The sequence below is a fragment of the Macrobrachium nipponense genome, chromosome 6, assembly GCF_015104395.2.
Source record: "Macrobrachium nipponense isolate FS-2020 chromosome 6, ASM1510439v2, whole genome shotgun sequence".
Classification (NCBI taxonomy): Eukaryota; Metazoa; Arthropoda; class Malacostraca; order Decapoda; family Palaemonidae; genus Macrobrachium; species Macrobrachium nipponense.
The window spans coordinates 36,541,064-36,563,672 of record NC_061108.1 but is presented as its reverse complement, the minus strand read 5'-3'; the positions used below and the strand labels follow the sequence as shown (position 1 = coordinate 36,563,672).

The 22,609-nt window shown below is 35.0% G+C and overlaps 1 protein-coding gene across 12 annotated transcripts in view; it reads left to right on the top strand.

The window, feature by feature from the left end:
- LOC135216890 (voltage-dependent calcium channel type A subunit alpha-1-like) overlaps positions 1-22,609 on the top strand; it is a 638,668-nt gene that overhangs the window by 593,846 nt on the left and 22,213 nt on the right. For 4 of the 12 annotated variants that reach the window (XM_064252417.1, XM_064252414.1, XM_064252416.1 and 1 more), the window contains 4 exons: positions 718-824; positions 1,299-1,523; positions 12,484-12,644; positions 13,133-13,250. In XM_064252417.1, coding sequence (XP_064108487.1) covers positions 718-824; positions 1,299-1,523; positions 12,484-12,644; positions 13,133-13,250 — 611 coding nt within the window. Of the gene's footprint in view, positions 1-717; positions 825-1,298; positions 1,524-7,134; positions 7,165-12,483; positions 12,645-13,132; positions 13,251-22,609 lie in introns of all 12 variants that reach the window. The other 8 variants (XM_064252425.1, XM_064252423.1, XM_064252422.1 and 5 more) reach the window with 6 other exon arrangements.

The window sequence follows — 22,609 nt, the reverse complement described above, 5'->3', positions numbered from 1 at the left end:
CTGGTGTTCCTCTTGAGAAAGGCTCATTTTCAATTGTAGGTTTATTTATAACCTAAAAAGGTGTCAACCGCTTTTACCCTGACCCCCGGGGAAAATTCCAGATACCAATGTAACTAGTCTAGCATGACCTAGTGCTCACCAAAAGGCAGAGGTACAACTCTTTGAAGTTATTTACCCTAAGTAACCCCTAAAGGTATAAATAAGCAATATTTTTTTCCTTGAGACTGTTGATAATTTACACAACTCAGATGCAGTACTCTTCATAATGGATGTTGTTATCCCAATTAGAGAGCATCTTTCTAATTCACTAGTCTTCCTTCCAGGTAAATATTAAACTCTTGTAAGGCAGTATTTTGTATTAGTATGTCTACCTTAGAATTTCTTAAAATATTGTTCCTTCTTTACAGATAAAAAAAAATCCTGTCTGATTTGGTTCAGAGAGTAAAACCTGAAACTGAAATGGAAATTTGATGTAGTTATAGTTTTATCTCGCTCAAGTTTTAATGCTTCTCTGGTAACTTCATTCTCTTTTGAAGTAAATTGTGGGTTTCTCTCCCCTTTAATATACCAATGAAATAGTTCCTAACATGGCGATGGCTATACCTATGAAAAGTAAATCATAGTTAGTCAAAGTCATTTTAGATACATGAAATTGTGTTTAAAAATGAAAAGTTATGTTTTGAGGAATGACAGCTCTTTCAATTTTCTCCTTTACAGAATTAAAATATGACAAGTTAACCGTGGGAAAAATTTATGGCGGTTTATTAATTCTTGAAAATTGGCGGACGACACGATTTGGCCAAATTCAACCAGCGGGAGGCTTGGTCAGTATGAATATATTGAAGGTTTTGTTATTTTACAAGAGAGATAGTTGGTTATAACATTTATGTTGCCAATGACAGGCTTAGAGTGTGAATATTTTAATGAACCAAAATGTTATGTCCTCAGTAACATGTATGGTACAGAATTCTATTCCTATGAATGATTTTTTTTTTTTTTTTTTTTTTTTTTTTTGCATAATATCAAGATGCGCTCATTTTATGAGTACAGTATTTAAATGAGACAAAGAATACAGTCATATGGAAATGATTTGACTATTTTATAAGACTCATCATCAATTTAATGATCATGTAAATTACATTTTTTTATAAAATACTCTTAAAAGAGACTAAATTGAATGTGTCGCATGTTAATATTTTTTTAGAATGTTTCTAAAAGGTTATGAATTGCTTGAAAATGTGCTCTCGAGCCAGTCATGACAAGAGATGAACAAATAGGAGCTCTCAAAATTATTCCAGGAGGGTAAAGATTCCCATGGGCAAAATGAGAATGAGGAGGAGGAGGAAGATGAGGAAAAGTATGAGTCGACTGAGGATATTTTATGTGGGGAGGGTACGCAACTACTCAGCAGTATAGAAAAGGCTGAAAATAAAGTCCAAGAGTCTGAGGATGCAGAGGAAATCCCAGAAACTGAGGAAACAGGAGGGGATACTGAGGAAGTAGTGGAGCAAGAGTCAGAATCAGTAAGACAGTTTGAAAATCATACTCAGTATAGTGCACATTTAAGCTAGCTGTTGTAATTTGTAATTCATACTTTATCTAACATTATTTTATCCAAATCCACCGTAAAGGTATTTCAGTACTCATTTGTCTCATGGGCTCTGTAAAATTTCAATTAATGTCTTAGTATTATTGCCGCAGTATTCACTTGAATTAGCATAATGTGCATACATTACAGTAGTGCCACCTTTCCAAGCAAGATAGAGTATTTGAGATGTACTTTGCAAAAAAAAAAAAAAAAAAAAAAAAAAACTGATTCTGATCACAACTGTATTTTGAAAATATGGCTCCTGTTGTAATCTAGGAAGTATGAACCTCAGTCACAAGTCATCTCTATTGAGCATTAAATACAGTATTTTAGATGCAGTAATTTGATCACCATTCACTCGTATTCACTGTATCATTGAAAGCACAGATACGTTGTTGGAGATCCCTCATGGAACATTATTGGCGCCAGTTGTATGTGTAAGCATTTTTCGTTCCTCAGATGTTCCTTGCTGGGAGTTGGCTGAGTAATATATTACTAACGAAATGATAACAAAGTGCCTTGTTCATTTTAACACGCTTCAGTGGTGACAGGAATATTTTTAAGTAGTCAGTGAGTTTCTTTTGTTCCAACAGTAAATGCATTTCCATTTTAGTGTCTTGACAGATTTAGAGAGATTGATCACGGTGGGAACAGCAGAACATTGCATGTTAGATTACGTATACAGTGATTTATAACAAAGAGTCTGATATTTCATGATAGGAACAGAAAGAATTTTTATTTTTATAGTTACTGTGTTCAGTAGCTCTGACAATGAATAAATCATAACCACGTCTGTTATGTTCCGAATTCGTTATTTTAAAGTGGGTTAGGGTAGCTATATAGTTGATGATAAAATCATAAAAAGCAACCATGCATTGGCCTGTATAATAAGTTTAGAAGCTACTGCTATATACTGAGGACCATTTTGACTTTGTGTGAAAGGTAGAATTGTTGTTCAAAGGGACTAATGGTAACATTTGTCCCATCTTTAAGAATACCAAAGTCATTGGACAATATTGTATTCTTCCCTCTTTTTATGAAAAACATCCTGCTGGAAAACAAAGACCTTTAAAGTTATATAATTGAACCATACATAGATTGCAGTTTTCTCATGAACTACTTTAACTTTGCTCAGCTTTGTCAGTAGTCTGTTCTTTCAATTTCTTGACAGTAGTTGTCAGTATACATTGTGGTTCAGGTTTTTTTTAGAAACTTTATAAATTGTCATCCTAGATTATAGTTTCACCAGGAATCTTAACTTTTGTTTCGTGGTTGAACAAAACCTTTATTTATGATGAAATTTATTCATTATTTCTCCAAGTAGTTATTATGTTCTTACTTATATGAAGTGAGATAGTGTTTCCACTTAGCAAAGCTCTAATGTCGTGCAAATTTTCTTTTGTATAAGATTCTGAGATGATCATTTTCATATTCCAGTGATGTTATTTTAGGAATACCTCTTTAGAGTGACTTATGATTTTTTTAGAGAAAGCATCTCACTATATACAAGGTCAACTACAAGATTCACTAAATAGCAATCATTCTTTTCTAGATTATTTTTGATATGCCCTGGTTTGATATGTTTCCATTATTTCTGAGGAATTAAGTGTACTATATTAATACTATTAACATTATACTTTTCTATCAATTTTTATTAGAAGTCCACAGTATACCCTTTTTATAGCAATGACTGTGAGGCCTTGTTCAATTGATAGTTAATTTCCATGATATGAAAACAGTTTGATGACCATCAAATATACTTTTTTATAGTATGAATCATTAAAAAAAGAGTTTACAGCAAAGATCTGAAACCTATTTAGTCCTCAGATTTCACTACTGCTGAAGTTCAATAACCGGCCATATTATTAAAAGCAGGTCAAATTTGAATAAGAATCTATTCGTCGTGTGATGAATGAATTATGTCAGAGGAATAACCTAAAATTTATTAATGCTGTCCTCTTTTGAGATTTTGTGGTTAAATTTGAGGGACTTCTTCTTAACAGCTTACATTTGACTTAGATTAAGCTTTAAAGTGCTTAAAAAATCATTTTAATTTATTATTTATTACTTCACCAAACTTATTAATTTGGCGAATTTAAATTCATACAATACACATTTGTAAGGCTAAATAGGGAGATAAGTTTCGTAATTCCTGTAAAGTAAACATATCCCTTTTGTTCTACAAAACATTAAGTTTTAAACATTTTACGCATTCATACCAACGCATGCTGGAGACTGATAGAAATTATAGAAGAAGAATGGTCATAGTTATTATGACAGACAGTTATCATGATAGAAATTTTCCAGGGTTCAGTAAGGATTATGTAGGTGAGGATACATGGGTGCACAGCTATACTTATAGTAGTTTATTTAATTTGCAAAACCAAGGGTATTATATGCATTTAGATATATGTCCGTTATAAATATAAAGTAGTTTAACCAAACTGTAGAGGCATATTTCTAGCATTTCTTATTACCGACAGTTATAGATTTATCATATTTAAATGGATGATAATTGTTTTCCGTATTGAAACTATTGTGCTGTTCTGCCATGCTCTTCCATTTTTCGTAGGTTAGTATATAAGTGAAAGTTTGCTACCATACTGAAGGTCTCTCACCGATGAAATTGCCTCCCCTCGTTCAGTGCACAGAATGCTGAGAACGCTAGCTAATGCCATTCAGAATTTGCTCGCTGAACTATTATAGGGCTGTGCCCTCTTCTTGTAATGGGCATTTTTAAGATAAAATTGAAGCCAGACCATACATAGAAAAGAAGTTCAATAGCTGTAGAATCTAAAGTGGGACTACATACTGTGCTTTAGCGTTGTAAACTGTTACAGTTGTCTTTGAAGGAATAAATTGTCAAAACTTTTTTATGATTATATTCCAAAAATAAAAAATATTCCTGTCACCCACGTAACCATTTCAGCCTTCTAGTTAGCAGATTCATAATTGGTACACCTGCATTGTTGTTTACAAATATTTTAGTGTACCAGTAGCACATGAGGAATAAGGTCTGTTTGCCACGATCATATATTTCACATATCTTCGCGTGATCAAAGTAATCACTACAATTTATGTGGACTTGGTGTGTGGCACAGATCCTTATATACCTGTAGCTTCATTGAACGGGATCATATGTATCATTTGGGAATTTGATACAAGGTCTTGTGCTCATGTAGATTATGTGGTATCAGTGTAGAATGATAGGTTGAGTAGTACTACAAATCAGTGGATTTTAATGGCAGTATATATATCAATTCACTTCTGTATGTATATGTATGTGTATATATATATACATATATATATACATATATGTATATTCAATGGTAGTCTCCACAAAATCGATTTGGAGGGGACTGTGATACTTTCATGAACAGATCTTGATACTGATAATCTTCTCATCAAAGACTGGAGGCAGATTATTAGCACAGGCTGTGGATGAATGTGTATCATTTCCCCAGGATCACTTGTGGTGATTAATCATGTGGGTAGGTGTCAAAGACACAGGTCTCTCTTGTCGCGAATCACTTAAAAGCAAAGAACGGTCTTAATAAGTCATGTTTTGCTCTGCTTTACTTGACTTCTTCAATGTCAATGTTCACTAGGAGTGAAAGTTAGATTAATTTTCCTCTCATTTAAGTACTTATAAGTGTGTGTGTTTATTGTGTGTATGTATCAGTTCACACTGCCTGGCAGAGAGAGAGAGAGAGAGAGAGAGAGAGAGAGAGAGAGAGAGAGAGAGAGAGAGAGAGAGAGAGATAGGGGGGGGGGGAAGAATGATGTGCATATGCTGAAGCTGAACATATTTCTCAGATGGTTTTGATTAATGTTATTGTAGAAATTTTACCTTAACCGTCACTTTGATAAATAAGGTATGCGTGCATCATCAGCGATCCAATACATTTTAAGTGATTCAGATTGACTTGGACCTATTAAAAGAACATTGTTTGAGTGTTATTTATTGTGTATGTAAGGTTATAAGCTGCTGCTCTATTCTTGCCCGAGTGTGTAGTGTTGAGTTCTTCATTCGTTTGAAATTTCAGAACTTTTCAAGGTCTGTTTTTTGTAGATTAAGCTTATCAATGATTTAGAGTGACTAATAATTGGTGTTATTTTTTTTAGGAGCTCTTCATTTTTGTTAAACATTGCTTCATTTCTCCCAGATCCATCATCATTCATTAGTTTTTTTTAAGATTAGTCACATAAATCATATATTTATCATATGTGTTCCCTCCTGTCCTAAGATGTTATTTTGGATGGGGGTACATATTATTATCAGTGCTAGTGCCCCCTGCCTATAGTGGTCATATTTATAGTAATAAAATAGCCATCACTGCACTATAGTGTATGTTTCACAGTGATTTCAATATCAAATGATTGCAGTATTCCCTCATTTATCCTCATTGACTTACAGACAGAAAAGCAACTGAAAGAGGAGTCAGCCTTGGGTAAATGAGGGCGTACTGAGCCATATACTAGTTGGTGATGATATGTGTAGGGTTATGAGATGAAATGATTACTATTTATGTGTTACCCTCTTTGTCTTTTATCACCAGTGCTGAAATAGAGTCTTGGTTAGACTTAGAATTGACCTTATCCCCCATAACCCAAAATTTTTTATCTACAGCATAAATTTTTGTTCAGTAAAATGTTATAGGAATCTTGTTTGGATATATGACTGCTGAGAAATGTAGTACATTCGTGATTCAGAGATTTTTTGTTGCCCAAAAAGACGGATGAGATGTAATGAGAGTAACGCTAGGAGTTGTGTTTTCTTTCGGAGCCAAAGTAGACATGACATCTAAATAAGATTCCACAAACATATTAGTCCAGACCGTTGTTCACAGATATCACACTTACCAAAGAAGTGAGGAGTGAGTTATATATGTTCTAGTTGTCTACAAGTAAAGTATTTTTGCATGTACTAAATTTTTAAATGTATTATGCATTAAAAGAAATAAAAACGTGACTTTATACACAAAAGTGATCAAAGTCATCGAAGCAAGAGTGTGAATCTTATAACAACTGTCTATCCCAAGTGGGTAGAGGTAGACACATCCTTCTCACCTGGCCTCGTACAATTACCAGTTCTAATTTTACACCTGGTCCTTTTGACAGCCCCGAGCTGTATCTGTAGTTTCTCCTTGCCTAACTGATATACGAGAGAATTTCATCAAAATTTTGTCATAGAAAGCAGATTATTTAAAAGTAGTCATCATCATAACAGAAGTAAAACTTGGTTCAATTTTTTATGATTTGTGATTCATTTACTTTTGTTTTTAGAAGAACCTTTTTGATTTCTGTGAAATTCTTTTACCCTTAAACAAGATTATTCAGTCATAAAAGATTTACAAGGAGATGTTCATATGTTAATGCCATATTAATAGGATCACCAGTCATGGTTGATACCTAGGTATGTGGTTCTGTTATTCAGTGAATTACCTGGTAGTTGTTATGATATGGCCCCTGGTAGCTGTTTTTGAGAGCATACCTGGCGCCTGTTGTAGTGAGTGACATACCTCGTTTCGCTGTTTTTATTGCAGGAAAGGTCCCCAGCCTCCCCGATAGAAGTGGTAGTATTTTGAGATTATCTTCATTTTCTTTTAATAATCTCTATCATCCAACTCTACTTTTGCTCATGCTTGTTTTACTTAAAATCACCGGTATGGCGTCATGCATATACTGTACAAATGTGGCAAGATGGGCCTTTAAAAAATATTTTTATCTCATTTTTCTTCGGAATTTTTGACAACTTACCCTCTCGTTTGCAGACTTGCTATTAACTGTATGCCATTGGTTAAACTTGAGGTATTCGATGCATGTCAATGTAGTTAGATATAATTCATAAAAGAAATGCGTAGTGTAAAAGCAGTGATTTTGCTAGTCTTGCCACAGTCTTGTACACTGGTTTGCTTTCTGTTGCATAATACTGTGTGTGTGTCACATTCTTACTGGCCCAAAACATTTCCAGGAAAATTAGTCTATTCCAAGTCTGTTTCAGTATGACATATCCAGCCATATCTATATCAAAATAAAAGCAATAAAGGTATATACTATGTAGTATTTTGTACTTGATCTGTGACTTTATTTGATGTTGGAATTTTGTAGCATTGAAATTGCATGTTTATGTATATTTAGGCTACAAAGTAACTTTTATACGAAAGAAAACAAGATTCTACTTGTGATAAGGTTTCATTTTGGTGTATTGTTAAAAGATTGTATAGACTCAAGAAATAGCTGTTAGAAGAGTAAGCCTACTGATGCTGTTTTAAGAATGCTGTATTCCTTTGCGAAAAGGCTCTTTAGCCTACTGTTGTTCACATTTTTTGTACTTGAAGAAAAAGTTTCCGTTAAGATTAAGTTTCCGCAGAGGCTAATCACTGAAGGCTGGTTATCCTAGTCATATTCTTGCCCCATTTTTTACTGGATCATCTTTGTTTTCTTGTTACCACGACTTTAGAACAAGAAATGCACCAGATAGTCATGTAGATATGTAGGCAGATAAATTAAAGGCATTGCTGTTCATTGTACAATATGTAAAGCCTTCTAACTTCAAAGCTGCTTAGATGATCATGAGATACTCTATTATAGGGACAATGTATCTTCCACATGCAAATGAACGAAGGTAACACTGAAGCAATTCTGAGCCATCAGGAATGGGAGCATTTAAACAGACTTGGATTTACAACCTTTTATATAGACCCACATGAACACCTGCTGCAAGGCTGTGAAAATAATTGCTTATCCAAACTGAGATGTTGAAGTGCTCCACGAGGGTTCCATTATATGTCTGGGTGGCTCCTCGCCTACGGAGACTCAAGATGAGAAGTTGAATTTGAGCAGGCTCCGACCTCCCTTTGCTAATAACTCAGTGAAAATGAATGTGTGAAACATTAATCTATGGCATATTCTTCCCAGGGAGCTCTTTTTATGTGCACTTTATATACTAACATTTGAATGCGTGGTGAATGAAGCTCAGTATGTAACTGATGATATATCATTGTTCATTTTTGAACTGTTTTGAAAACTTGCCAGTCATTTTTTGTACATAGTGCATCTTGATCTTTTTACTGTATACTTAGATCTGTAGATCTTATTTTGCAGGGTTTTAAATCAGTCTTTTTTTCATAGGAAAGGATGATATCATGTTTTCTTTGAGATGATTAACAGTAGGTTAATGTATGATCATGTAAAATTTAGTTAAGGAATATAGTACCTTTTTAGATAGATACTATTCTGTTGATCATAGAGATCTTAAGAAACTAATCAAACAAAGGACTACTTTATAGTCTGAGCAATTTGAACAAAACTGATTTTTGGTGCCTCCCTTTGTGAAGTTCATGAGATTAACGTCCTTGCATTAAATTCGTGTTTTGCTCTCTTTCAACTGCTTCAGAAATATTCATGTAGTATTATATTCCGGATAAGTCATAAACAAGCATATAAATCTGTGTTCTGGCATTTTCATGAAAAAGCTTAAAAGTCATTTTTTATATTTTCTCTATTGTTACAAAGCATCCAGATACAACAGATAATTCAAGCACAGTATACTATAACAAACTCGTCACAAATTAACATTTTTCCACATTGTTCAAAGAACTCGCAAATAGCACTGAGTAGACATCATGGCATAAAAAGGGAAAAAACGTATTTGATCTTTCCCGAATTACAAATATGCTCCAGCCTCCTCCCCTCCTTACCCTTCCCCCTTACTCCCCTTACCTACAAAGTAAAGTACGTGGTCTGATTTCCGCAGAGCAGGAATGTTTTTGAATTACTAAATTGAGCTTAGAAAAAATTATCCAATGATCCACAAAACTTTAGATCTAATGTGATTTATATGAAATATTGATAGACATAGAAATTCGCATGACTGCTGGTTAACTCTAGCTTAGCCAGTGTTTCCAGCGCTAATAACATTGTCTACTGCTAAGGTCTCACTCATTTACCTAAACAAGTCAGACCTGTAATTTTTCCTCTGGGCTTGCCAAGTGGACACCTGGGACGGGACTTATGAAAATCTTGGACAAAATGAGACTCTAGATTTTCCCTTCAATTTTCTGCAAGTGCTGTAATGGGATGCGGTAGGGAGAGAGAGAGAGAGAGAGAGAGAGAGAGAGAGAGAGAGAGAGAGAGAGAGAGAGAGAGAGAGAGAGAATATAGTGTACTGTAATAAGATTCACGCCAGGGATGTAGGAAATGGAAAGGCTTCCTTCCGTAAGTTGACATTTATTTTTTGCCATAAATGCATTCTTTTTTGCCTCGCTTTTTGGCATCCGATATACGCGTTTCTTAGGAAAAGCAAAATTGCTCTAGACAAACAAAACATAAGTTGAAGAATAATTACGTAGACCTTTTAGTGAGATTTGTTGCACTGCCTAGCAATAGTGACCTGTATGATGCAAATGTATGTATCAGTATCAGTTGTTGCTGTTATGAATGACTTTGCTACTGCTTCTCTAGTTTCGGTAGTTATACGTATAGTATTCAGACCTTCCACTTTTTCTGTAGCATTGATGCAATAGTAAATGTTGGAGGTTTTATGTTACGTATAAAAATCATTCAAGTCCTTAAGCTATGTGTGTGTGGTGAAGGGGGAGGGAGTGTGTGCGTGGTAGTATGCATGTGTGTGCGTATTTTACTGTAGAGGTTGACCGGCATCCAAAAAAAAGCTACTCTTCCTGCCTGACTCTTGCCAGACCCCTCACTTGTGTAACACCATAGACTGAAAAGCACCAAAACCCTCACAGACAGTGATACAAATTTATAAAACTGTTACACTTTACTTTCATTTGGAACGACTAACGAGATTTCGGGATTCTGAATTGCGTTTCTCCATTTAAATGGTTTAAAACAGGAACATTCTTTCCCAAACTTTTGATTTTTTATATATATACATGTGTTTAACTCTCATGATTACTGGTACATATATTGTTTGAAAAAAAAAAAACAAATTTTTCCCTCCGTCAAATGTTAGGAGGTAAGTTACTTGAAACGCATCTATTAATGAATTTCAAAGTTTGCAGGCATCATTAGTTCATCCTTGACTATTGTTCCGCATATGCCATTTTTCAAAATTGCTTTTTTACTGCATTGAAATGCTACTAGCTCTGCTTGTGAATTGTTTGTGATAATTGAAGGTAAGTATTTATTTTGTTCGGTTGGTCAGAAGTGCACATAAAAGGAGTTTAAAGGGAGATGACTTCTTTAATCAAACAAATTTCAACATTTTCAAAAAGTGACGACTTCTGTATGAACAGTGGCAGTCATTCTCAGAGATTTCCTTGAATGAAGGTGATAATGATGATGAGGTTGGGGTGATCTCATATTCGGTCTTCCATACCACTCGAGCCTCGCATGCAAGCCACCCACTCCTCACGCTGCTACTCATAAAACCTGAAACCATAATTCGATTATTTGCTCTTGTAGATTTAGATATTATATACATAATGGCTCTTTTATATGTCTGAGTTACTGTGACATCATGATTCATTATATTTTTGCCATTCTACAATTACATTAGCAATGCAAAGATATTTTTTCCCAAAATTTTTTACTCTCATATAAGTGACAGGTTCTACTTATGTGTGCTATGAATGACTTTCCCTTTTTCCCCCGGTGGCAATGATAATTATGTATATATCTGTGTTTTTACCAAGCAATAGTCGTGGCTGATGGTTCAGGTTTCCTTCTAGTAATGTGATCTTGGATAGTGTCTCTCCTTATTAGTGATATAGAGTCATTTAAAAAGTATCCACAATGCATCTGCTAAATCATTCATATATATATAATATGTACATACATATATAGTATACATGTGAATATGTATACAAGTATATATACATGTATATACTGTATATATATACATAGAGTGTGTATATACGTATAATATATTTATATATATTGTTATGTATGTATATATATACAATATATATTTATATATATATATACTTACATACAGTTGAAACAAGGCACTCAGAAATTTCTGTAACATAATGGGATTCTTTCCTTTTTGAGCTTTCCACAAAATGTGTGCAATGGTGTTTAAAGTCTAAAAGATACTTGTAAGATAACAATAGTAAAAACACATGGGCACCTCTGGATGGCAGTTGTAATGTACTCTAGGAAGTACCATGTTTAGCTGGGATACCTAATCTGGTTAGAAAAGGTTGCTGCAGAGAGCCTGCTTGCACCCCAGTTTTAAAATTGTGTTCAACATGTTTCTCTAGGACATATCTGTTATCTATATTATTGTCAGTGATATTACATAGTTTTAAAATGGGTATAGTACAGTCCTTTGCCTTTTGTAATTGAAGTGTTCATTATTCTACAATTATGCAATGATGTATTATAACCAAGACAGCACAGTATATTCCAGTTTGAATCTTTGGCCAGTATGTGTATTCTAGTTGTACTGTAATAAGTGTGTTCCCAGACCTTCTGGTGTCAAGGGAAGAGGGACTGTCTAGTGGGTTACAGCTGTCATGATTTGGTTCCTTAATAATCTTCTTCCTCTTTCATCCCGCATTCAACTAATTTCTTTTATTCTAGTTGTTTTGATGTTCATAAATTTTTAGCGTTCATTTATAATAAAAAAACCATATGTTCAATTCTATATATGTAAGAGGTCGATTAATGGAAGCTATAAGCATTAAATTGTTTCTGTATAAACTGACATTCTTAATTTCAAGTAAACATGCAACTATAATCTTTTGAGATAAATGTTTTAAAGGAGTAACTTTAAACCTGTCTCATTTTTTCTTAAAATACTGCTGTTGAGTTTCTCATAAGGTTCATGATGTTTCATTTGAGGGACATGAATACGTATCAAAATTTAGCTTCCATATATCGAACTACTTCACCCTCTTGACCTTCCGATGGTGGCACTACAGAAGCCAAGTTTGCTTGAGCGGTTGATGGGTATAGCAGTTCCTGCAGCTCCAAACAAAAGCACTCACGCCTCCAGAACCAGTTTGCCTCGCTCCATTGATGAGCATCAGGACATCCAAGGCCAGCAGAGTCGACAGGGCAGCCTCTCCCAGTCCAACGTAAGGTAGGGCGACGGCGAAAGGTCTCACCTACTACAGTCACTTTTCCTGCTGGTGTGCAGGGATAAAAAGCATCCAACTCTACAACCTAGTGACTGATATATTATGATTATAACTGTGGATCATATTGACTATTTATTGTAAAGCTATCACCACATTCATATCATGAGAAATGTGTACTATATGAGTAAGGTCATTTTGGCATTTTTTTTTTTTTTTTATGCATTTGATAAACATTTGATCTCTGGTTTGTCATATAACTTAGTATTAGCACTTTGCTATTTGCAGTATATTTTTAAAAAATGACAACGTTTTATAAGCTTGTAATATCTCAGCAACCACTCAAAGAAGAGTGCTGAATCTGATTGTGGTGGTGGTCATTCTATTATATAGTGATATAGTGTGTGATATAGTATAGTGCAAGATGGTCGAATTAATGTCCATTTACCTCCATAAAGACTGATGCCATTCTTCAATCTTCTTCGTTTTGCAGCATAGACATTGTACTTGGTAGTGACAAAGGGTCGAAAAAGTCCCTGACGTTGTTGGGTGCAGGCGTTGGACCCAAACGTGGCTCAGACCACGAAGGGTCTAGTGATGCCAGTTGGCAGGTTTGGTGCTAGCTGTCCTCGCGATGCATGGTGTTCACAGTGTTTACTGCCGCATGGCTCCTGTCAGCTCAAAGGATGTCTTTTCACTGCCACTAACTGTACCCCATTCAGTCACTTCCTTATCATTGAAATCAGCTCATCTGGAAAAGATGATATCCTGTATTTCATGTGACCTTTACCATCAGTATCAGTAACTCATCATGCTTTTGTATCGGGGAGCACATAGAGTGTCTTTTCCTGCATAGCATCTTTGGTACGTCATTTCATACTGTTTTCGACAAGCTCTGGAAAGTTTGCATCTCAGCTTAGCATTTCACACAAAGAGATGACGTCGATCCGTTCGTATTAAACTTCTTGCCAAATAGAAATCCTTAAGAGTGTAAATGTTAACCCTTTCAATAAGATTAGAAATTTTATAGGCACGCATTGAGGGAAGTTAAGCTTTAGGCTTGATTTTTCTGCCAGATCACTCAGACCAATTACAAAAACGGAGTATAGAATTAGTAGCTATTTCATTTCCACTACAATATTCAAAACCTAATTTTTATAAGACTTAATCAATTTAAAACAGTCTAATATTATTGAAGCTCTAACAGAATACTAGATATTTTAATGCAATGTCAATAACGACATTGGTAGACAGTTCAAGATAGAAATTGCTAGAGGCAAAGTATCAATCGTTCTTTCCAGTTTTCACCAAGAATACAATTTTATCCTCAAAATGAATTTTACTGCTTGAAAAATCTTTATATAGGAATAAAAAATAGACAGTGTGTCATTGAATCACATACTTTAATGACTGGGGTCTGTAATCTGAAGTTATATCAATATTTCACATTAGGATTTGGAGAGCAGCATGAGTTGTTCAATCTGTTTTGACGAGATTACAACACTTGTAAGTTAGGAATATCTATACTGATACTTCAGAGCATTTCACGATTTGTAACGAAGATTCATATTTTAAAATCTACTGTATTGAGCTCTACTTCTCAACGAGTTATACACGTTTACTCTCATGAGGTCATTGATCATAATTACTTCACCACGTACATTCCTCTTAGTTCGAGCATTTTTAACAGACAGTACTTTTCCTGTTACACTTTTCCCTTAAATATCAAAGCATATTCTTACATTATTCTGTCTTCACATTATGCATCTTTTATGCATCATATTTTCATTTTTGTTGGAAACAGTAATTTGCCTCTGAGACACATTCTTCAAAACAACTATGATGCTAAATGTAAAACATCACACCGACTCGGACACCTGGAATCGGAAGTCTCCTTGGCTTAGTATTATCTCTTTCAAATACAAGACCTGCTGTTCTTTTCATTCATTTCTCTTGACAACCAGACCCAATCTGTTGAAACACTCTTGCTACGAAACGAATTCTAGAACAATTCTACCTGTGACCTTTCCTGCAGCTTTATTTAAATTATTTTTATTTTAATATCTTTAAGCTCTGTTGTTATTATACAAACCATGTAATGTATGCATAATTAAGCTCAGGGACATACATACATATTGATATTGTTTTATTTTTTGTCAGTTTTCATGTTTTCTGAAGCTTTTAAATCCTGCTGTACTTGCAGCTCCTGTCAGTATCCTTTGTTAGTGATTATGACGTCCCCTGTGTACCAGAGTCGTCGTTCATTGGAGTGGTTTTCTGTTTATCAGGCAGCGGGTGAACTTAATCACAGAGGTAGGAAATCACGTGATTTTCCATTTCAAACAACTCTTGAAATTAATTTCAGCCATCTAGTACCAGTCAAAGAGGTTTGTAACTAAATATCCCGATAATTAAATTCATTTTCAGTCTTCATTATTTTTAGTTATTTCCTTCCTTTCTTCCACACTCTTTCCTTGTTTTACAATTTCGATCTTACGCCTCTTTCTCTTTCCTTCGTCATCAAATTGGATCATCTTTAGCAGGATATCATATGCGCTTTCCGATTTGCTTACTTAATTAAATTAAATCATTCTCTTTATCTCTCTTATTTTGATTTCAGCAGGTGGATTAAGTACAACATATTCTCATGCTTTCACTCTTGCTATCTTCAGCATAAAATTATTAAATGATAAATCTCTAGAACTACATTTGAGACACTGATCATTTTTTCTAATTTATGTATACACTGTCAATCTTGTTCCAATAGTTTTGTAATTCTAATTCCTCCTATTTTTTATTTCACCAATGTACGTTTTTTATAGAAATCTTTGATTATCTTTCTTTATTTCTCCCAAGTTGAACTCTCCAAGAAGATTGACTCTTCACAACACCCGACAGCCACTTCCTTCCACTTTCCTCTAAAGTGTAGTACACTCATACAAGAACCTAGGTGGTGTTAGGAAGTACAGTATTTATATGGGGACAGTACCCATGATGGTGTGACCTACTGTTACCATTCATATATTGCTCCTGACCATTTTTTAAGCCGTAGATGCACCAGTTTTCAGTCATATATTATTTATTCTCGACTAATTTACTTGTGTTGTCTTGCCAATCAATCAACTCAATTCCTTAAAATTGTAATGTTTGAACCGGAATGAATAGTAAGACCAAAAAAGGGATTTTGACGTAGGAAAAATCTATTTCTGGGCGAGGAAGCCATGTCGCCCAGTGAAATAGGTTCCTTCAGCACTATAGTGTGGGCCACTTCTGTTACAGTTATAAATAGTGTCTATTCTTATTGAAAAATGATGCTCTCTTTGGCGATACTTTTCAAATAATTAGTGGAATTATTTGGCATCATAGTACGCTTAGTGTTATATAGTTCATAAATTATTTTTGTTTGTCTTTATTTTTTCACATCTCCTGCTTCCTTTAACGAAAACTTATTCTTAATTTCAAAACACAGAGGGCAGTAGGTTTGCGTTCACCAAGCATTAACTTATGTACACCTATAATACTTTTTATTATATGAAATTCAAGTTCACGATGGTTACTGATGTTATTTTGTCTGTGTAAGTGGAGAGATCGTTAATAGACTCGTATGTAAAAACTTGACTTGAAATGACAAAAGTGTATTGTAGTTCAATGTGTCAACAGTTTTACAGTAGGTAATTATTAGAACCCATATACTCCATTTGAGAGCCTAAACAGGAGAGAGATCGTTGACTAGGTGTGGCTCAATTCCCAGGTCTTGGATGGTCAAGAAAGTTGTGTTAGCAATGCGATGAGAGAGGCATTAAAAGGAAGACGAAGACAACGATCCCTGTAACTGTATTCTACAATCAGTTTAGGATACACAAAAAACCAACATAAGAAAGGGAAGTATACAACAGGCAGGCCACTTCAAGTGTATGTTCATCAAGCAAGAGGGATGACTGCAAACGCAGAAAGTCAGATATTCTTCCATGAAGGACGCTCATGATGACCGAGACAGGATGCCTTTTGAAGAGTTATATGTAAACAGATCAGGGCCATTCTTCCAGAGAAACTAGAAGAGGCCTCCAGTCATGTGAGAGATGATGACTTTACACAGCCTATGCCTTTGGTGCTTGAGAACCATACCTTGCTATCAATGAGGCCTTACTGGTCCTAGTTTCAAGTGAATCAAACAATTAAAACCACAAAAACCCCCAAAATGACCTCTTGAGTTTCTATGTGATCTAAAATTGACTTAAAACCCTTGAGCCAACCTGGCATATACCAGACATGGGGCATGATCAGTAACTGAAAAAGATAGAGATATACTGAAAGAAAAAGTATTGCATTGGCTTCCATAATGAGAATTGGACATTACATACTGTGAGCTGACCCAGTGCATGACAGAAGAAACTCTGCTCCAATTAAAATAACCTGATGGGAGAGGACTCTCCTTAAACTCAGCAGAACTGTGGCCTAAATAGTAATTATAGAAAGAGACAGCAAGAACACCTTTCAGTGAAGAAAAATGGAATTGTATAAAGTATTTAGTGGTATCACTGAAAAAAAATCCTTTTAATTCAGTTCTTTCCTGTAGGAACTGTAAGAATCCCTACAAGTATAAAAATCAATATACGGCCTCATTAGCAGAGATACAGGGAAGTGCTTGTGACACTGAAACAAATGCCTAATCCTGTTTTGTTGGAAATGAGAGATTGAACTACATATCCTGTTAACAATATGTGTTGATTGAGACTTTCAGAGATTCATTAAAGGGAGGAAAAACGTCATGAGATGTCTCAAAAAAGCTTTCACTTCATAACAGAAAAATACTCTGGCAGCTCTTCCTTTAGAGGTGTTAGAGGTCTGTGGCAGTCTTGTGAGATTCAAGTGTTCTGGCTCAGTGGTCTGATTAAACTGTCTCCTAATCACTATTCATCTCATTTTGGAGTTGGGATCATGGCATTAGCCAATTATTCTGCCTCTGCTGTGGTACCAAATAGACATTAGTGAAAAAAAATATAGCTAATCTGTCCTTTCCAAGATCTTGGCAGAAGAATAAATCCCGTTTAAATATCTAGCATCAGTATGATTAAGTATTTAGAAGACCATAGGTGTAAATCGAGCCACAGGCAGCATAGTAGCTTTGCAGTAGTACCTGTTGGAAGAGGATGGCACATAAACAGTTCAGGAACAGATGACTTCTCTCCTAACTGCGATTCAGCATCAGTATAAAGTTATTTCTTTTTCATTTTGGTAAACAGGAGTAATTGCCAAAACCGTATTTATAATCCCCTATCTCTAACTAGGAATGTAACCTTTTCCACTGGCGTGCCAGAAACAAAAACATTGAGCAAGTAGACCAAGAAGTTCCCTCCTTACTGGAGAAACCTCGCCCATCATTTGATTACTGGCTTGCTAACAATAACATACGATTCTGTTAATGATCTCTCAACTTTTACTCGAAATGTAGGACATTTTTTTAAAGTAATTACTTGGGACATGTTATATCACCATCATTTCTTTTCAATACAATGCGAACATGTATTTTCAGGGGAACATTCACTCTAAAGAAACATCGATGTCTATCATAGTATTTTCAGTAAAAATAATTAAAGTAAAGTTTAATTCGGGACTTTGCTCGCTACTGTTTAAACGTCATGAAGAAATGGCTTCAACTCCTCATACAGACTTCATTCGTCTGTTTTGTGAGTCATCTTCCATATCGATTTGTTCATGATAAGGACCAAGTTATTTTAGTTTGAAGAACGTGTTTCATAGTAACTCAAGAAAATTTAGAATATTTTTATAAAGCCTTTGATGTGTCCTTATTAACAGTTTATTATATTCAACTCCACGTAGGACACGTTTTAACCCCTGTCTGGAAGAGAGACTTCCGCTTCCAAACCTTGATTGGCTTCCGTTCCATGCACCTCTTCCACCACGAGTTTTATCGAAAGGTTGAATTCTATCAATAGTTTGATTATTCATAAAATGTTCAACCCTGCTTTGCTCTGAGAATATATTTTACCTCTTTGGTGTATGGGGCAAAAAAAAAAATATGCAAGGAAGATGAGTTAGTTGTAGGCTTTTCTTCATCATTCTGCCTCTTGACATGTGGTTTTTCTTCAATTACGATACATAATTTTTTCCCTTAAATAAAGCTGTAGAAAACATTGCGAGAAGGAGTTATAATCACATTATAATTTAAAAAGCAGTTCTACCGGTTACTTGTCTAAATAGAAGAAATATGCAAACACATACAAGCGAACTGTTTGAAATGAAAGCCCCTTTCTTAAAATGAAAGACGAGCCTTGATATATTCCTTTGTCTGTAGCAAGAAGTGACGCACCACACTGAAGATTTATCATTTCATCCGCTTAGTAAGGAGATGTTTTTCCCCTTGCTGTTTCTAATTAGTATATAATGCGCACTCGTAAAGCGATCGTTGTCCATTGATTGACTATGTTTGAAACATAATATAAATAGGCATTAGAAGAAACAGTCAGAAAACGACATTTTTATATCAGTTGTGACGTGATCTGATCTCACTCCATCCGTCAAGAACGAAGCCGTAGCAGTCATTTTTAAGCAAATTGGTGCACTGCATGCACAGCTGTAAAAGGTTTTCTAACGTTGCTATTTATGACATAAACGGATAAGAAAATGAAAAGCCAAGCACAAAAAAACTACAGGTTTTTCCAAGATAAATTATTGTTAGTACTTTAAAGAAATAATATGTCGTTTGATATCTCGATATGATAGCTAGAGAAATGTTATTTTGTTTATGAATGATTTATATTAGAGCGCATATGAGAGACTGTACTAGATTACTTTCTTAGCAAGAGAATTATTTGCTGATGTTTTACATAATGTGTCTAATCATTTGAGGCAAAGGATCACAGTATTATTACATTTTGTTAAATGCAAGATGTAAAGTACAGGAAGTCATCAGTGTTTGAGAATGTCTTCTATCTTAGAAGTCTCAGTTAACGAGGGATGGCAGTGTTAACGAACCCTCCTTTGAGGTGATGCTGATAATGTGTTACCGTTTGAAGTAAGGGAATTTTTTTGCTTATTGCATCCACTGAAAAAAGTTACACACTGTGCCTTAGTTCCACATAAAAGAGTATGTAGTTATTGTATACCTAAATATTTATGTCCTAGATATTGTTGAGTTGATGACGCATTCCTCGGTGAATATGGTGTTGCAACCCTAGAATGGTTCCTTAAGACCTAATCCATAATATCTCCTCAGCAATATTGCTGGTTTGGAGTTAGAGGTTTAAAAAGACTTTGGTTTGAAGAGGTTAACCCTTTTGCTTGTTTATGTAAAAAGTGTTGTAGTTAGCCATCGAGTGTGATGATCCTAAAGCAAGGCCATTTTGCAAGATTAACTGCTCTACATAGAACAGTCCTCAAAATGACAGAAGACGCTCTGAATGAGTCTGTTAATCTTCCAGAATATCTCGTCATTAGAACTGGTCCAACTTCCTCTCAACTTAATGGTGTGGAGCAAAATATAGATCAGAGGAGCAAGGATCTTAAACAATTTTAGGTGTTTGTGTGTCAGTTGAATCTTTAAATCAAATTGTTTTCATCAACATTCATTTGAAAATGAAGCAGTAAATGTAAAAAGGAACAACTGTGATTTTACAGTTGCTTTAAACTTACAAATCATTGTCGTTTTTTATGGTAGTGAACCTGCTGTAATTACCCAGTATGTCTCATTTATCATTAAATTGATTACTTTTCAGGTCTTGTTATAGTTTAGGTTTTATTAGTATATTATTGAATGTTGTTGATATCCTTAAATAACTAAAAGGGGTTTGCAAGTGGTGTAAATTATAAGATATTAGCGTATGGTATATCTACCAAAATGCCATTGTGTTTTTGTGTTCTTGAGGTAACCCGGGTCTTTTTAGAAGTAGGAGAAATAATGTTAAGCAACCCAGTTATGACACAGTTGCAAAAGAACCAAAACTACTGAGAATTTTCAGTAAGGTCTTCGTGGGATCCGTGGCTTAGAAACCTGTTTGGATGAAACACAAAGCATCAAGTCCGTTTTCATCCGCGGGAGACCGGAAGTGTTTCTTTTGGGTGGACAGGGGCGAACATTGTTCTGGTTACATAATTTGTCACATCTTGAGGTCCTTATTTCAAATTAGAACCTTAAAATTGTAACTGGCATTAATTAAATGTTCTATGGTTCTAATTTCTACAGTTTCTGGAAAGCTTATTCTATTGATTTGTGCATCACTAAAAGTAGATCCTGAATAACCGCATACATCAAGTATTCCTCTAAAACAACCATTTATAAGTGAACATTTGGCTATTGCAGATCCTAAGACATTTATTTTCATAATAAAAAAATGGACATTATATGTTTGAGCATTGTCGTGTCAGCATTTTTTAATTGCTCTAGGATTTTCACAACGTTTTACGTGCTCAAAAACTAGGACTTCACATTTACTGTGATTTATGAGAGAAGAAGGAGCTGGACAAAAGTTATTTTAAAATCAAGCTATTTTCACCAGCCAGAGGTGTTTACTTAATCGTGAGATAGATTACGGTAAAGATTTTATTTCTTGGAAGCAGAGTCTTGTATTGTAACCTAGCGAATAACGTAAGGTAAAGGAAAGTTTAAGTTTAAGAAGAAAACGATCATCAAAGAAGGATATAAATTCCATAGAATCCTTTAGGGGCTGGTGGCTGGGCTTTGATGAATTTTGGAAAACTGTGGATAGGTTTGGTGGCTTGAAGGGCGGGGGGTTGAGTGCTCTAGGTTATAAAGCAGTGCATTTTAGTGAGGTTGTCTTTAATTCACTCTCACATCAAGATTATTTACGGACCTTCGATAATGGTTTTATATCAGATGAATAGAAATTATTCTCTCCTGTTTGATATTGGCTTAATGCATGTTGCTTTTCGATTCAAACTCTTTAACTCTGCAGAAAATTTTACGCAGCATGAACTGATGCTCAATTCGAGTTTAGACTTATACTAACTACTTTTAGAAACGTAGAAAGTTTCCATGATACAGAATGGTTATGTCATCTGAGGTATTCTCCAATAGGTTTCTCATCAAGAACCGACTATACTAACTTTCACAACGTATATAACTGTTTCTGTTCAGGCTATCATGTAGACAGTTCCTGATTTGTTAAGTGAAAAGGGATTCGTCATGCCCTTCTCAACGAAAAGTATTTTGCAGGGCTCCATGCGTAATGTATCCCATTTCGTGCTAATCATTTTCTTTGCTCATTAGCAGCCAACATGGAAATCTCTTTACGCTGAAGTAATATCATTTTTTTTTTTTTTTTTTTTTTTTGTCTCCTACAAGGTGATGCAAAGGGCTTGTTATAATGAAATTTCAAAACCACATGGAATATGCGCATCTTCAAGTGTTGGTAACATCGATTCCACGTGTTCTAACAATGAAAGAAATGTTGGCAGCCACGCTAATCAGTGTTCAGAATATTTCATTGGTGTTTCAGGGACACGAGAGGTACAGAGTGAGGAACTGCTTTAGGTAGATAAATTGCCCTTGTGAAAGATGTATCAGTACAACAGAATATTCACATTTTCAATGACAGAGGCTGCTGTTTTGAGTGCTTGGCTGGCTACTGGATAGACATTCATTGACAGATGTTAACTGTGGTGGAATTACCAGTCACAAAAGCTTAGCCTGTGATAAGGTTATCTTAGAATTTTTGCGCCTCTTTGGGCTGGTCTACCAGAACTTAAACTGGGTTCTTTGGAAGGTAAGCTTGTGTATTGTTTTAGTCTGCAAGGACAGAAGCATGTTCTTATGGCGTTAACGATGAATGGATTATAGGATAATGGGGTAGATAGGTTGCTCTTTTTCCTTAACAGGTCAGTAAGTCCGAAAGACTAACTGAGTCCTCTAGTTCTCTAAGCCTTTTCCTCATATCAAGATGTATGTCTTGATTCATTCGTTGTTGAAGATTTCTGTATATCGTGATTTATT